The 14,228-nt window shown below is 42.2% G+C and overlaps 1 protein-coding gene across 3 annotated transcripts in view; it reads right to left on the bottom strand.

The window, feature by feature from the left end:
• The window catches only part of LOC127639583 (natural killer cell receptor 2B4-like), a 73,180-nt gene that overhangs the window by 42,952 nt on the left and 16,000 nt on the right, over positions 1-14,228 (bottom strand). Inside the window, exons 3-6 of one of the 3 annotated variants that reach the window (XM_052121676.1) lie at positions 6,798-7,100; positions 6,490-6,603; positions 6,301-6,368; positions 2,331-3,779 (exon numbers count right to left, since the gene is read on the bottom strand). In XM_052121676.1, the coding sequence (XP_051977636.1) occupies positions 3,732-3,779; positions 6,301-6,368; positions 6,490-6,603; positions 6,798-7,100 (533 nt within the window). In that variant the 3' untranslated portion in view covers positions 2,331-3,731. Of the gene's footprint in view, positions 1-1,888; positions 3,780-6,300; positions 6,369-6,489; positions 6,604-6,797; positions 7,101-14,228 lie in introns of those variants that run through there. The other 2 variants (XM_052121678.1, XM_052121679.1) reach the window with 2 other exon arrangements.

Genomic DNA, 14,228 nt, shown 5'->3' with positions numbered 1-14,228 from the left:
TCTTTCTTCATCTGAACACAAATGAAGATTTTTAGAAGAATATTTCAGCTCTGTTGGTCCATGCAATGGAAGTGAATGGGGTCTGAAAAGCACATAAATGCAGCATAAAAGTAATCCATAAAACTCCAGTGGTTTAATCCAAGTCTTCTGAAGTGATCTAATCTGTTTTAGGCGAGAACAAAATGTAAATTTCCCTTTTCACTGCACATCTTGAACTTGCCGTGTTCAGGAATGATCATGATTTCAAGCTCGATTGCACGTGTACGGTTCGTAAAGTGCCAGATGCTGCTGGGAAATATAATCGATAAACAAGGAGACTGATGTCAAGATTTACAGTAAAAAGGGACTTAAATATTGATCTGTTCACTCACACATATCACATCACTTCTGAAGACATGGATTACACCACTGGAGTCGTTTGCGTAACATTTATGTGCTTTTTGGAGCTTCAAAGTTTTGTCCCTTATTAACTTGCATCGTGAGGACCAACAGAGCGCAAATATTCCTCTAAAAATCTTCATTTGTGCTCGGCGCAAGAAATAAAGTCTTGCACATCAGGGATGGCCTGAGGGTGAGTAAATTATTAGAGAGCTTAATTTTTGGGGGGTGAACTATCCCTTTAATTGTTTACTCCCCACAGTTTAGTAATGATTTATAATCATTTAATGAAATGCTTAAATGATGTTTGTCACGTGTAGCACGGAGGAGGGCGGGGTGGGGCACGCCCGGACCCCAATCAGCCTGATGAGGCGAGTGAGGGATAAAGGCAACCGGAGACGGCAGTTTGAGAGAGAGAGAGTGTTACGGGCAGCTGTCCTGCATGTTTGTTTCTTATTTTGCTTTTGCTTTAAATTCACTATTAAATTATGAGTTACTGAGTAACACCTTCAAGCCGGTTCTCGCGGCCTCCTTTCCCTTTTAACCCCGTTACATTAAACATGAAAACACCATCAGATAGACGTCACACAAGACTGCCCAGAGAAACATAATGATGTTACACTTTTTAAACTACACCAGTAACCGTTCAGCTTTGGCAGCCATAAAAATACTAAAACTAAAATAAAAACGAACTAAACTGAAACTAACAGACAAACTGTGAAAACTAACGAAAACGAAACTAAACTGTAATGAAAAATTGAATATAAAATAGAAATAAAAATATATGTTTTCTATAATAGCGCCGGCTTGATGCCCCAGAAGCTCTTCAGCACCACGGACAGCGAATGACCACGATGGAGTCATGAAGACCTTCAGGAGAAACATCAAGCACTCATTTATTCTGAGACAGAAACTCTCTGAACTTCTGCAGATTTGGGGAATAGATGCAAATATTAAAATCTTGATGAATTAATAAAATGATTGATTGTGTCACACATGACCTGTAAACAATATCCTGATGAACACTAGAGGACAGCATTTAACTTCCTTTCCTTCAAACATCAGAAAAGCAGATTAAAGTGTGTAAAGTGCAATTCTTAAATGATCTGAATGACTGGTGCACACTGTCCCGCACGAGCGTATAGACAACATCTATAAATATGATATACATCTGAGATATACAGAACACACTTGTGGACTCATTATTACAGATGATCACTGAATAATCTGAATATGGTTATAAAATGAACATCACGTGATGAAAATGAATATTATGCTGAATTTACAATAAATATATTATAAAAGATTCATAAATGCTACTGAACATCCACACTGTCAAGAATAAAGCGTTTATGACCATTAAATCAATACATTAAAAAAGAGCAAAACATTGAAATAATCCACACTCCAAAAATATATTCCGATATAAAAATATAATCTGAAAATGATCAGTCAAGTAACTGGATTACAGATTATTCACATTAAATAAAGAAAGATATTTTAAATACTGAGTCATAAACAAATAATCAAAACAGATCCAAACATTATATTTAAATAAACATCATATAAAGGAGAAATATTAATGGACAATAAATGAAGCAGACAAAATGCACGTGTCAGTTCAGACACAAAGTGAAATCTGTGAATATCAAGTATGAGGCAACAGCCTGTGAGATGTTGAATAAGAAAAGCAACAAACAGCTCAAGATCAGTTGCATAAATCCATTTACAAATCATTTGAGGAAATAACATTATAATTCATGTACAATATCTGCAGCTTGATACTATTTACACACAAAATATATCAAATGTACACTTTAAGAATAATCCGTCCCAATAAAGAGTTAAAACATTTTAGATTCACTAGTAGACAGTGACGTGCATTAACCCTTGTTCCTTTTGATCATTTTGGCTGTTAATGTGTATTTTTGGGGGAATTTTGATATTTTAACCTCAGTTCCTCTAATACATCTATAACATACTGAGGACACAATATAGTCACACTCGGGACCTTCAGGACACAAATGTCTTCATTGAAACCCATTAAAACAATATTTGATCCTAGAGCCATTAAAGCATAAAATCATGAATTCTGTGATATTATGCTTTTATTCTGAAGCCCTGATTTAAACATTTTGATTATTTATTTTTCCACCAGGTGGCGCCATTTTTCTCATGTTTAGCCTGTGGAGCAAATACAAGCTTTTCCCCTATTTTCTGTTTACTGTATTATAGAGACCTGCAGGACAACTGAATAAATGATGCAGCTAAAATTGTGTGTGTGTGTGTGTGTGTGTGTGTGTGTTGATGTGGATGTCAGAGTGTGTTTTTTATGATTGTGTATTGAGAAATGTGTGTGTGTGTGTGTGTGTGTGTGTGGGCAGGGTTAAGTGGTTTATGAGGACTTTTTTTAGGTTACAAACTGGTCATTACAAGGGAACAATTATGCTATAAATGTGCTTTTTGAGGACATTTCTAGTGTCCCCATAATTCAAATGGCTTAAAAAAAAAACATATTAAACAATGTTTTATTGAAAATGTAAAAATACGGAACGTTTTTTGTGAGGATTAGGTTTAGGTCTATGGAGAGTCCTCATAATGATAGCTGCACCAACGTGTGTGTGTGTGTGTGTGTGTGTGTGTGTGTGTGTGTGTGTGTGTGTGTGTGTGTGTGTGTGTGTGTGTGTAAAACAACAGTGATATTATATATTTAAAAAAAACTGGCATTTAAAGGGTTAAAATCCTGTAAATGAATGAATATTTGGTAGTTATGATCAGGACTGATGACACAGACATTAAGGTCATGAGTGAGTTTTTTGCACAAAAAATAATAATGCATCAAAATCAATATTGTTTCTAATCATTGACATATCCCAGACTGTGATAATAAAAAAAAAATACCCTTAGCATTTAGTATATGGAAAATAAGGACCTCTGAGTAACTTTTTTATCGACACACAAGGGTTAAATTCAATCTTGTAAGAAAATGCCCGCACTGAAATAGAAACACACTTTTCCAGAATCCCCCTGAGAGAGTCAGTATGTTAGTTTTATAGTATTGTGTCTGTCACTAAACTGGCCGATAATACATGAAGTGTTACCCGTTAGCATTCCTATTCATGTCAAAGTTGCCCTCACAGTACTGCAGAACACAGGACGAGCACCCCCTGCTGGCCGGCCAACATCTCTTCCAGCAGCAACCTTTGTTTTGAAGCTTTCCAATCCAGATACTAACCAGTCCCAAATCAGTTTTATCTTCAGCGATCACCCAACCAAGAGCTGCGGGGTGACAGCTGATGCATAAATCATGTGTACTCGACCCTGTGCAGCTGACAGACCGTCAGATCCTCATATTATGTCACAATCCTCGAGTACACGATGTTATCTGCTTCATCAGACTTCTGAGATAAACAGAGAGGAAAGAACAATTTAGACACCACAGACACAATAACAGTGTTAATGCCACAGATGCACACATTACGAAAGACAACAGACTTCAGTGGACGTGCAATAAATCAGGTTAGCAGCAACAAATAAATAAATAAATAATGCATTCTCAACTGACATCCGCTGAGACAGAGCACACAACTCAGGACACATTTCATTTGCTGAATCATTGTAAATGACTATAAAACAATATTATTAACAATGAATAATGGTCATAATTATAGTAATCAAATATACTGAGTGAATATTAATAATGCATTTCATTTAATTCATCCATCTGCTCAACAATATCACATGCAAAAATGTCATTTATGAGATTTGGTAGCAAATCTTTTGTAGTTTCTCCCAGTGAATTCAATCTTCTGCCACTAGGGGGAGAAATATGCCAGTCATGTGTCAGTAAAAGCTTGGAGACAGTAAAAAGGTGGCTCGAGGGTAATTAATCAGGGCATACTGAAAGTAGTTTTTTTCTTAAAGTTGAGATGATTTGAATTACAATTATATTTTTCAAAATCTGCCAATAGATAATATTGACTGTGTATGCTGTAGACCAAGAGTGTAGCCAGGAAATTACTTTTGGGTGGGCCTCAATTAAAAACTAATTGCCCAAATGTTTCTCTTAACAACAGAGATGCGGCGCTTTCAAACAGTTCTTTCACACTTTCAGAAAGCAGAATTTATCCTCTTTTCTCCCCAATTTGGCATGCCCGATTCCCACTGTTTACTAGGTCCTCGTGGTGGCACGGTTACTCGCCTCAGTCCGGGTGGCGGAGGACAAGTCCCAGTTGTCTCCGCTTCTGAGACCGTCAATCCGCGCATCTGATCACGTGACTCGTTGTGCATGACACCGCGGAGACTCACAGCATGTGGAGGCTCATGCTACTCTCCACGATCCACACACAACTTACCACACGCCCCATTGAGAGCGAGAACCACTAATCGTGACCACGAGGAGGTTACCCCATGTGACTCTACCCTCCCTAGCAACCGGGCCAGTTTGGTTGCTTAGGAGACCTGACTGGAGTCACTCAGCACGCCCTGGATTCGAACTCGCAACTCCAGGGGAGATAGTCAGAGTCAATACTCGCTGAGATACACAGACCCCGAATTTATGCATTTTTAACTATTTTATAAATATACAGTTGAAGTATAAAAATAATCTCTAATACTCTGGGTGGGCCTGGGTCTAATTTGGGTGGGTGGGGTGGGGCCCCCTCCCCTTGGCTTAGCCACTGCTGTAGACTTTCTTGAATCTTTCAGGTTTCTAAGAAAATAAAGGCATGTTGAAGGATAAATAAATGTAATAATAATAATATTGCTTAGAAGAACAACAGGTCCTCCTCCTCAGTGCTTGGGCCCAAAATATAACCCGATTGCTCAGAATTATTAATTACTAAACAAGAAATTGTATTACTAAAACAAGAGCCGTTTTGGCAACTGGACAGTAATGTAAACATACAAAGAGCACGTGTCAGTCCAGACACAATGTGAATATGTGAGTTTTATAAGGCTACAGCCTGAATATAAATAAACCAAAATCTTGTTGAAATACAGCAGAAATCAGATCATTCTCCAATTAGCATGAACTGCGATTCAAATGTTTATGATTTAGCTCTCTTTTAACATTTTCTTTTTAGCATGTTTTTCATTGCAAAAATGTATCAGATTTTTCTCATTTTCCTAAGAGGATTAAATGGGTGTGGTCACCACTTTATTTGTTTTCCCCCAAATTAAACGATGCCCCTACTGTGACATATTGCCAACTGTACCTTTTCTTTAGTACTGTGTGTGCTGTCTGAACAACATACACAGTATGTTAATATTGTATGCCAAATATTAATAGAGAAGCACAAGCAGCCAAAAAGAAAAATCAATATTTGATTTAATCTTAAGCATGCAAACACGGATCTTAAGTTGTGTCCCAAATGACGCATGGTGCACTCTTCCATATGAAGTGTTTTGTCTTAAATGTAACTCTTAGTTTCACTTACCACACAGAAACATTCACTCATTCACTGTATTGAGCTGACGGAAGTGACGTTTCAAATGCATGAGAGACGATAGCTTTAGCATGCTAATCAACTTACAGTCCAACAATGTAAACTCACATTTGTGAACTGCTGTCTTCACAAAAGTTTCGCTAGTTACCACATTTCCCGTTAATAACAATTGCTTTTTCAGGCCAGATAACTCCGCCCCCTCCGCTACATGCGGCAAGCCGCGAGCGCAGCATTCAGGAGGCGTCCGTCAAGCCACACTCCTTTATTTCGGATGAAAAAGTACATCATTGGGGTACTAGCAGAAGCACTCTGTAGTGTGAACACACTATTCGCTCTAATTTCATTAAAAATGGCACCGAAAATCACCGTGCAGAAGTGATTGAGTTTGAGTTTTTGTCTAATTTGCTGAAATGGAGAGTTTATTATTATTATTATTATGGGAAGACAGACTTCACTCAATGATACGACATCTTACCTCATGTTGGAGACTTTGTGGACAGAAAGTTATCGTTGAATAATGGATCTCTTCCTCTTGAGTTTGGGCTGTTTTAACAATAATAAAATAGTTTTATCAACTTTTCATCAACAGAAAATGTGTTTAAAAGGTGTTTAACAGGGAAAGCACACATTTCTCTCACTGTGTTATGTTTGTGGTAATACTTGCCTTCTTGTTTTGATATCTTGTGTTTCTTGCTGACACATATTCTCCAAACCAGAGCCGTAAACAACAGCACTATTATTATAGCCACTATACTCAGAAATATATGCAGACGAGTGTCTGTAATAAAGCACGGAGGACAAACGTTAGAGTAACTTTGACATGACCGTCTGACCTTTACAAATGTGCAACAGCAAACATTTCACCACCAACAACAAGATTCAACATGAGTCAACACTACTTTTATTTGTGAAATATTTGAACATTTGTAATCCTCAGTGAATAAAAACCTCTGGACTTCACTACTGTCCTACCTGAACACATCTGACAGACTTCATTAATGTCGAGATGTTTAGTCTGGTTTCTGATGGGATTGTTGATCACACAGCTGTAGATGTTGTTCTCCTGATATTCCACCTCCAGAGGTAGAGAGAGACTGCTGTTGAGATCAGACACACTGATGGAGGACAATAAACTGTTTCCTTTGTACCAGGAGAGAGTCACATGTGTCACATTCACCACTGAACACAGCAACACACATTTAGATGAACTTTCAGATGATGAAGAACATTGAGAAGAGACTCCGGTGATGATGGGAACGGGCAGAGTGGACGGGGCTGGAAAACATGACATAATGTAAAATTAGTGGGGTCCAAAATTGTTCCCTCACAAGTGAAAATGCTTTGATAAATAATGAATTACAATATTTTTAGTACAAATTATATTATAGACATAACAATTTGACTGAAATGTTGAAAAACAATGTTTTAGTATTTGGTATATTACACATTTGCTTACGTCTAATTGCATCCACTAGTGGGTGTAATTTTGCACCCCAGTGTATCACTAAATGAAAATGATTAATTAATATAAGTATATATTAATACAAACCAATTAATGACAACTTCATGCATCAGTTTTCAATGAGCACAGACATCAATTTCAGAGATGTTGTGTTCTCTTAAGGAGTGAATCAGAAATGGGGGAAAGTATTTCATGCTTTTCTATATATTAAAATGCTTTCTATTATTCCAGTTTAATGTGCAGTCAACTATTACTGAGCCATTTGAATTCATTCAAAAATAGCATTTTTACTCGTTCAATTGTTGATATCAGGAAAGATTATTTGCACAAGTAATAATAATGTAATTATTCAATAAAAAACACCAAATATCTAAACTATTACAAGATTAATTATAGATATCTGTAATTGTGTTTTGAATTGGAGTGGATGACAAATCATTGCGTCACACGTCGTAATTGCATTTTTACTAGTAAGAAATAAATTAGAGAGCTATAAAATAGCACTGTTACTAGAAAAAAATCAATTGCAGAGCTCTACAATTGATTTAGAGAGCTCTCCGATTGAATTGTCACTATTAAAAATTCAATTGCCGAGTTCTACAATTGATTTAGAGAGCTCTCCGATTGAATTTTCACTATTAAAAATTCAATTGCCGAGCTCTACAATTGATTTAGAGAGCTCTCCGATTGAATTGTCACTATTAAAAATTCAATTGCCGAGTTCTACAATTGATTTAGAGAGCTCTCCGATTGAATTTTCACTATTAAAAATTCAATTGCCGAGCTCTACAATTGATTTAGAGAGCTCTCCGATTGAATTGTCACTATTAAAAATTCAATTGCCGAGTTCTACAATTGATTTAGAGAGCTCTCCGATTGAATTGTCACTATTAAAAATTCAATTGCCGAGCTCTACAATTGATTTAGAGAGCTCTCAGATTGAATTGTCACTATTAAAAATGCAATTGCCGAGCTCTACAATTGATTTAGAGAGCTCTCCGATTGAATTGTCACTATTAAAAATTCAATTGCCGAGCTCTACAATTGATTTAGAGACTCTCCGATTCAATTGTCACTATTAAAAATTCAATTGCCGAGCTCTACAATTGATTTAGAGAGCTCTCCGATTGAATTGTCACTAGTAAAAATTCAATTGCCGAGCTCTACAATTGATTTAGAGAGCTCTCCGATTCAATTGTCACTAGTAAAAATTCAATTGCCGAGTTCTACAATTGATTTAGAGAGCTCTCCGATTGAATTTTCACTAGTAAAAATTCAATTGCAGAGCTCTACAATTGATTTAGAGAGCTCTCCGATTGAATTGTCACTATTAAAAATTCAATTGCAGAGCTCTACAATTGATTTAGAGAGCTCTCCGATTGAATTGTCACTATTAAAAATTCAATTGCCGAGTTCTACAATTGATTTAGAGAGCTCTCCGATTGAATTGTCACTAGTAAAAATTCAATTGCAGAGCTCTACAATTGATTTAGAGAGCTCTCCGATTCAAATGTCACTAGTAAAAATTCAATTGCCGAGCTCTACAATTGATTTAGAGAGCTCTCCGATTGAATTGTCACTATTAAAAATTCAATTGCAGAGCTCTACATTGATTTAGAGAGCTCTCCGATTCAATTGTCACTAGTAAAAATTCAATTGCAGAGCTCTACAATTGATTTAGAGACTCTCCGATTGAATTGTCACTATTAAAAATTCAATTGCAGAGCTCTACAATTGATTTAGAGAGCTCTCCGATTGAATTGTCACTATTAAAAATTCAATTGCAGAGCTCTACATTGATTTAGAGAGCTGTCACGTTCCGGTATTGTCTGTCCTATGTTCTCTGTTTTCACCCTTCACGTTTATGTCATGTTTCCTGGTCCGCTCCGTGTTTTCCGTTTCACCTGTCACCGCTCCCATTCCATGTCACGTTTTCCCTGTTGTCCGCCCGTAGTCTCACTGTCCGAGCGTGAAACTGCAATTCCCACAATTCCTGGGCCCTCTCACTGCCTGCACTCTTCATTGTTCCCACCTGTGTCTCGTTGAGTCTTCATTGTGTTTGTGTATTTAACCGTGTCTGTTTCTCCTTTCCCTGGTCGGTCTTTGTTGTATGTTGATGCCTGTTTCCCTTGCTTCCATCATTGTTTTCTCCGTTGTGATACCCGTGTATGCCTCCTGTGTTATGTTAACCCTTTGTTTGCCTTTCGTGTTTTGTTTATCTTTTTCCCATCGTGGATGTTTTCTTTTATTCATGTTTTGTATTACCCCTATTGTCTAAATAAACCTCCGCTGCGACTAGATCCTCATCCTGTGTCTGCCTCCACCTACAATCGTGACAGAAAGACCGACCACAAATGGATCTAGCAGCGGTTTTCACCGAACTGGCCCAGGCGAATCTGCCTGTTCGCGAGAGCTCGCGGCTCTTCTCCACGGTCGCCATCCACACTGGGCTCGACGACGCCTCCCTCAAGCTGATCTACCGGGGCGTGTTATCATCAGCCCAGTTGCGGGAAGCCCCGGAATTCGGAATGCACACGTGGAGGGAGTACGTGAGTCTCACCCTCCGCAAACTCGCACCCGAGGAACCACCCCTCGTGTTCCCGGCTGTTGAGCCTGCACCCACGTCAGCCACAGTGAGCGAGCCTGCATCCATGTCAGCCGCAGAGAGCGAGCCCATCCCTACGCCAGTCGCCTTCCGTGAGCCTGCACTGCCAACTTCGTCTGCCCGGAGGAGGAGGAGAAGACAGGCTTTCGCCTCCCGGCTTACGCCTTCCACGGTGAGCGAGCCAGCACCCACGCCTTCCACGGTGAGCGAGCCAGCACCCACGCCTTCCACGGTGAGCGAGCCAGCGCCCACGCCTTCCACGGTGAGCGAGCCAGCGCCCACGCCTTTCATGGTGAGCGAGCCAGAGCCCACGCACATCACCGTGAGCGAGCCAGAGCCCACGCACATCACCGTGAGCGAGCCAGAGCCCACGCACATCACCGTGAGCGAACCAGAGCCCACGCACAGCACGGTGAGCGAGCCTGAAGCCATGATCGTCCTAGAGCCAGCGCCTGAAGCCATGACCGTCCTAGAGCCAGTGCCTGTAGCCTCGACCGTCCCTGAGCCAGCGCCTGAAGCCATGACCGTCCCCAAGCCAGCGCCTGTAGCCTCGACCGTCCCCGAGCCAGCGCCTGTAGCCTCGACCGTCCCCGAGCCAGCGCCTGTAGCCTCGACCGTCCCCGAGCCAGCGCCTGAAGCCTCGACCGTCCAAGAGCCAGTGCCAGTAGCCATGACCGTCCAAGAGCCAGTGCCAGTAGCCATGACCGTCCAAGAGCCAGTGCCAGTAGCCATGACCGTCCAAGAGCCAGCACCTCCCGAGCTTTCCAGAGCTCCGCCTTCCGAGCTCTCCAGAGCCCCACCTACCGAGTCTTCCAGGACTCCGCCTCTCAAGCCTCTCAAGCCTTCTAGGGCTCCGCCCCTCAAGCCTTCTGAGCTTTCCAGAGCTCCGCCTCTTGAGCTTCCCGAGCCATCCAGGGCTCCGCCCCTCAAGTCACTCGGGCCATCCAGGGCTCCGCCCCTCAAGCCTCTCGAGCCTTCCAGGGCTCCGCCTCTCAAGCCTCTCGAGCCTTCCAGGGCTCCGCCTCTCAAGCCTCTCGAGCCTTCCAGGGCTCCGTCTCCCAAGCCTCTCGAGCCTTCTAGGGCTCCGCCTCTCAAGCCTCTCGAGCCTTCTAGTGCTCCGCCTCTCAAGCTTCCCGAGCCTTCCAGGGCTCCGCCTCACAAGCCTCTCGAGCCTTCCAGAGCTCCGCCTCTCGAGCTTTCCAGAGCTCCGCCTCTTGAGCTTCTCGAGCCTTCTAGGGCTCCGCCTCTCAAGTCACTCGAGCCATCCAGGGCTCCGCCTCTCAGGCCTCTCGAGCCTTCCAGGGCTCCGCCTCTCAAGCCTCTCGAGCCTTCCAGGGCTCCGCCTCTCAAGCCTCTCGAGCCTTCCAGGGCTCCGCCTCTCAAGCCTCTCGAGCCTTCCAGGGCTCCGCCTCTCAAGCCTCTCGAGCCCTCCAGGGCTCCGCCTCTCGAGCCTTCCAGGGCTCCGCCTCTCGAGCCTCTCGAGCCTTCTAGGGCTCCGCCTCTCAAGCCTCTCGAGCCTTCTAGGGCTCCGCCTCTCAAGCCTCTCGAGCCATCCAGGGCTCCGCCTCTCAGGCCTCTCGAGCCTCCTTCGGCTCCGCCCCCAGAGCCTCCTACGGCTCTGCAACCAGAGACTCCAGAGCCTTCTAAAGCTCCGCCTCCCGAGCCTCCTACGGCGCCATCTCCCTCGGCTCTGCCTCCCGAGCCTCCCACGGCTCCGCCTTCCGAGCCTCCCTCGGCTCCGCCTCCTGAACCTCCTACGGCTCCGCCCCCTGAGCCTCCAGAACTTTCCATGGTTCCGCCTCCCTCGGCTCCGGCTCCTGAGCCTCCCGAGCCTTCCTCGGCTCTGCCTCCCTTGGCTCCGCTTCCCTCTGCTCTGCCTCCTGAGCCTCCCTCAGCGCCACCTCAGAAGTCCTCCTTGGCTCCGCCAGCTCCCCTAGTGGCCACTCTTCCTCCCAGGCCCCCTGAACCAGCCCTAGCCCTATGGCCACCTCCCAGGCCACCCGACCCGATTCCCTGCACACACCCCCAGAGACTGCTTGCCTGCCCTCTCGGCCTCCCTGGTCGTCCTGTCCGCCCCTTGTGCCCCCATGGACTGCCTAATTGCCCCTTGTGCCCCCGTGGACTGCCTATTTGCCCCTTTTTTCCCCATGGACTGCCTAATTGTTCCTTGTGCCTCCTTGGGTTGTCTCTGTGTCCCTTGTGCCTCCTTGGTCTGTCTCTGTGTCCCTTGTGCCTCCTTAGCCTGTCTTTGTGTCCCTTGTGGCCCCTTTGGTCTGTCTGTTTTCCCCCTTGTCTAGGCCCCCTCTCCTTGAACATTTGTCTATTTTTTCTATTCTGTTGTTTCTTAGGACCGTCTGGAATCCGGTCCTTTTGAGGGGGGACTATGTCACGTTCCGGTATTGTCTGTCCTATGTTCTCTGTTTTCACCCTTCACGTTTATGTCATGTTTCCTGGTCCGCTCCGTGTTTTCCGTTTCACCTGTCACCGCTCCCATTCCATGTCACGTTTTCCCTGTTGTCCGCCCGTAGTCTCACTGTCCGAGCGTGAAACTGCAATTCCCACAATTCCTGGGCCCTCTCACTGCCTGCACTCTTCATTGTTCCCACCTGTGTCTCGTTGAGTTTTCATTGTGTTTGTGTATTTAACCGTGTCTGTTTCTCCTTTCCCTGGTCGGTCTTTGTTGTATGTTGATGCCTGTTTCCCTTGCTTCCATCATTGTTTTCTCCGTTGTGATACCCGTGTATGCCTCCTGTCTTATGTTAACCCTTTGTTTGCCTTTCGTGTTTTGTTTATCTTTTTCCCATCGTGGATGTTTTCTTTTATTCATGTTTTGTATTACCCCTATTGTCTAAATAAACCTCCGCTGCGACTAGATCCTCATCCTGTGTCTGCCTCCACCTACAATCGTGACAAGAGCCCTCCGATTCAATTGTCACTATTAAAAATTCAATTGCAGAGCTCTACAATTGATTTAGAGAGCTCTCCGATTCAATTGTCACTAGTAAAAATTCAATTGCAGAGCTCTACAATTGATTTAGAGAGCTCTCCGATTGAATTGTCACTATTAAAAATTCAATTGCAGAGCTCTACATTGATTTAGAGAGCTCTCCGATTCAATTGTCACTATTAAAAATTCAATTGCAGAGCTCTACAATTGATTTAGAGAGCTCTCCGATTCAATTGTCACTAGTAAAAATTCAATTGCAGAGCTCTACAATTGATTTAGAGAGCCCTCCGATTGAATTGTCACTATTAAAAATTCAATTGCAGAGCTCTACAATTGATTTAGAGAGCTCTCCGATTGAATTGTCACTATTAAAAATTCAATTGCAGAGCTCTACAATTGATTTAGAGAGCTCTCCGATTCAATTGTCACTATTAAAAATTCAATTGCCGAGCTCTACAATTGATTTAAAAATGTCACCTTCATGATTCACCTTGCACCTTCTAGATTAGAAAACTTGTATGGTAATTTTATTTTTATTTGTGTTATTTTATTTCAGTTTTTCCTCATAATTTCAACCAGCTGTAAAGACATGACATGACAGGTGTTGCATCATTATTCTCCAAATGAGAAATGGCAGTGTTACCGTTAATGGATGCAGTCAGAAGAAAAGTTTTATCGGTCAAATGTAATTTTCCTCGAGGCAACTGTACATCATGATTTGAGGGTGCTTGATTCATTGCTTAGCAAAGTACAAAGAATAAGCCAAGATGATCCTGATAAATACAGGGAACTTTTTGATAGTTAATGCCTGCTGCTCTCCCTCTGTACCCTGTATCTCTTCCATTTTGATAATGGGCGCCAGATTTTCCTGCCTTCCAATTTACACAAACCAGATCATACTGTATGAAAAATCATGAGTCGCGATTACCATAATGAGATGGCGCTGAATAGAGATCTCTACAATACTATTCTTACTAGTAAATATTGCTATTATAAACCTCTCTGATTCAATTGCTACTGATAAAAATGCAATTACGACGAGTAATGCTGAGAACATTAAAAGATAATTTGGCTTTCCATAGAAATGCAGTTACAGATATCAAGAATTACGGCTTTTATACGTTTTTCCATTTTTACCTTTTTTCTATCACAAATGTGTTTCTGCGAGTGATGATGTAATTTTTACTGATGTAAATGTACTTACTGATTCCATACCTGATAAAAGGTCAATTTGGCTTGCTATATCGTGCTCTTAGAGTGTGTTTTAAAGGCTATTTAATTAATTTGCAGCCCTTTGCGTTCATAATGGAGACAAATAGAGTATTGTGGTCCAACTGCAACTCATGCTAAACACTTTTGCAAATCCTACAATGACGCTCAATGACTTAT

Source organism: Xyrauchen texanus, chromosome 48 (genome assembly GCF_025860055.1).
Source record: "Xyrauchen texanus isolate HMW12.3.18 chromosome 48, RBS_HiC_50CHRs, whole genome shotgun sequence".
Taxonomy (NCBI): Eukaryota; Metazoa; Chordata; class Actinopteri; order Cypriniformes; family Catostomidae; genus Xyrauchen; species Xyrauchen texanus.
Note: the sequence above shows the minus strand (reverse complement) of the source record. Positions and strands in the feature narration are given on the sequence as shown.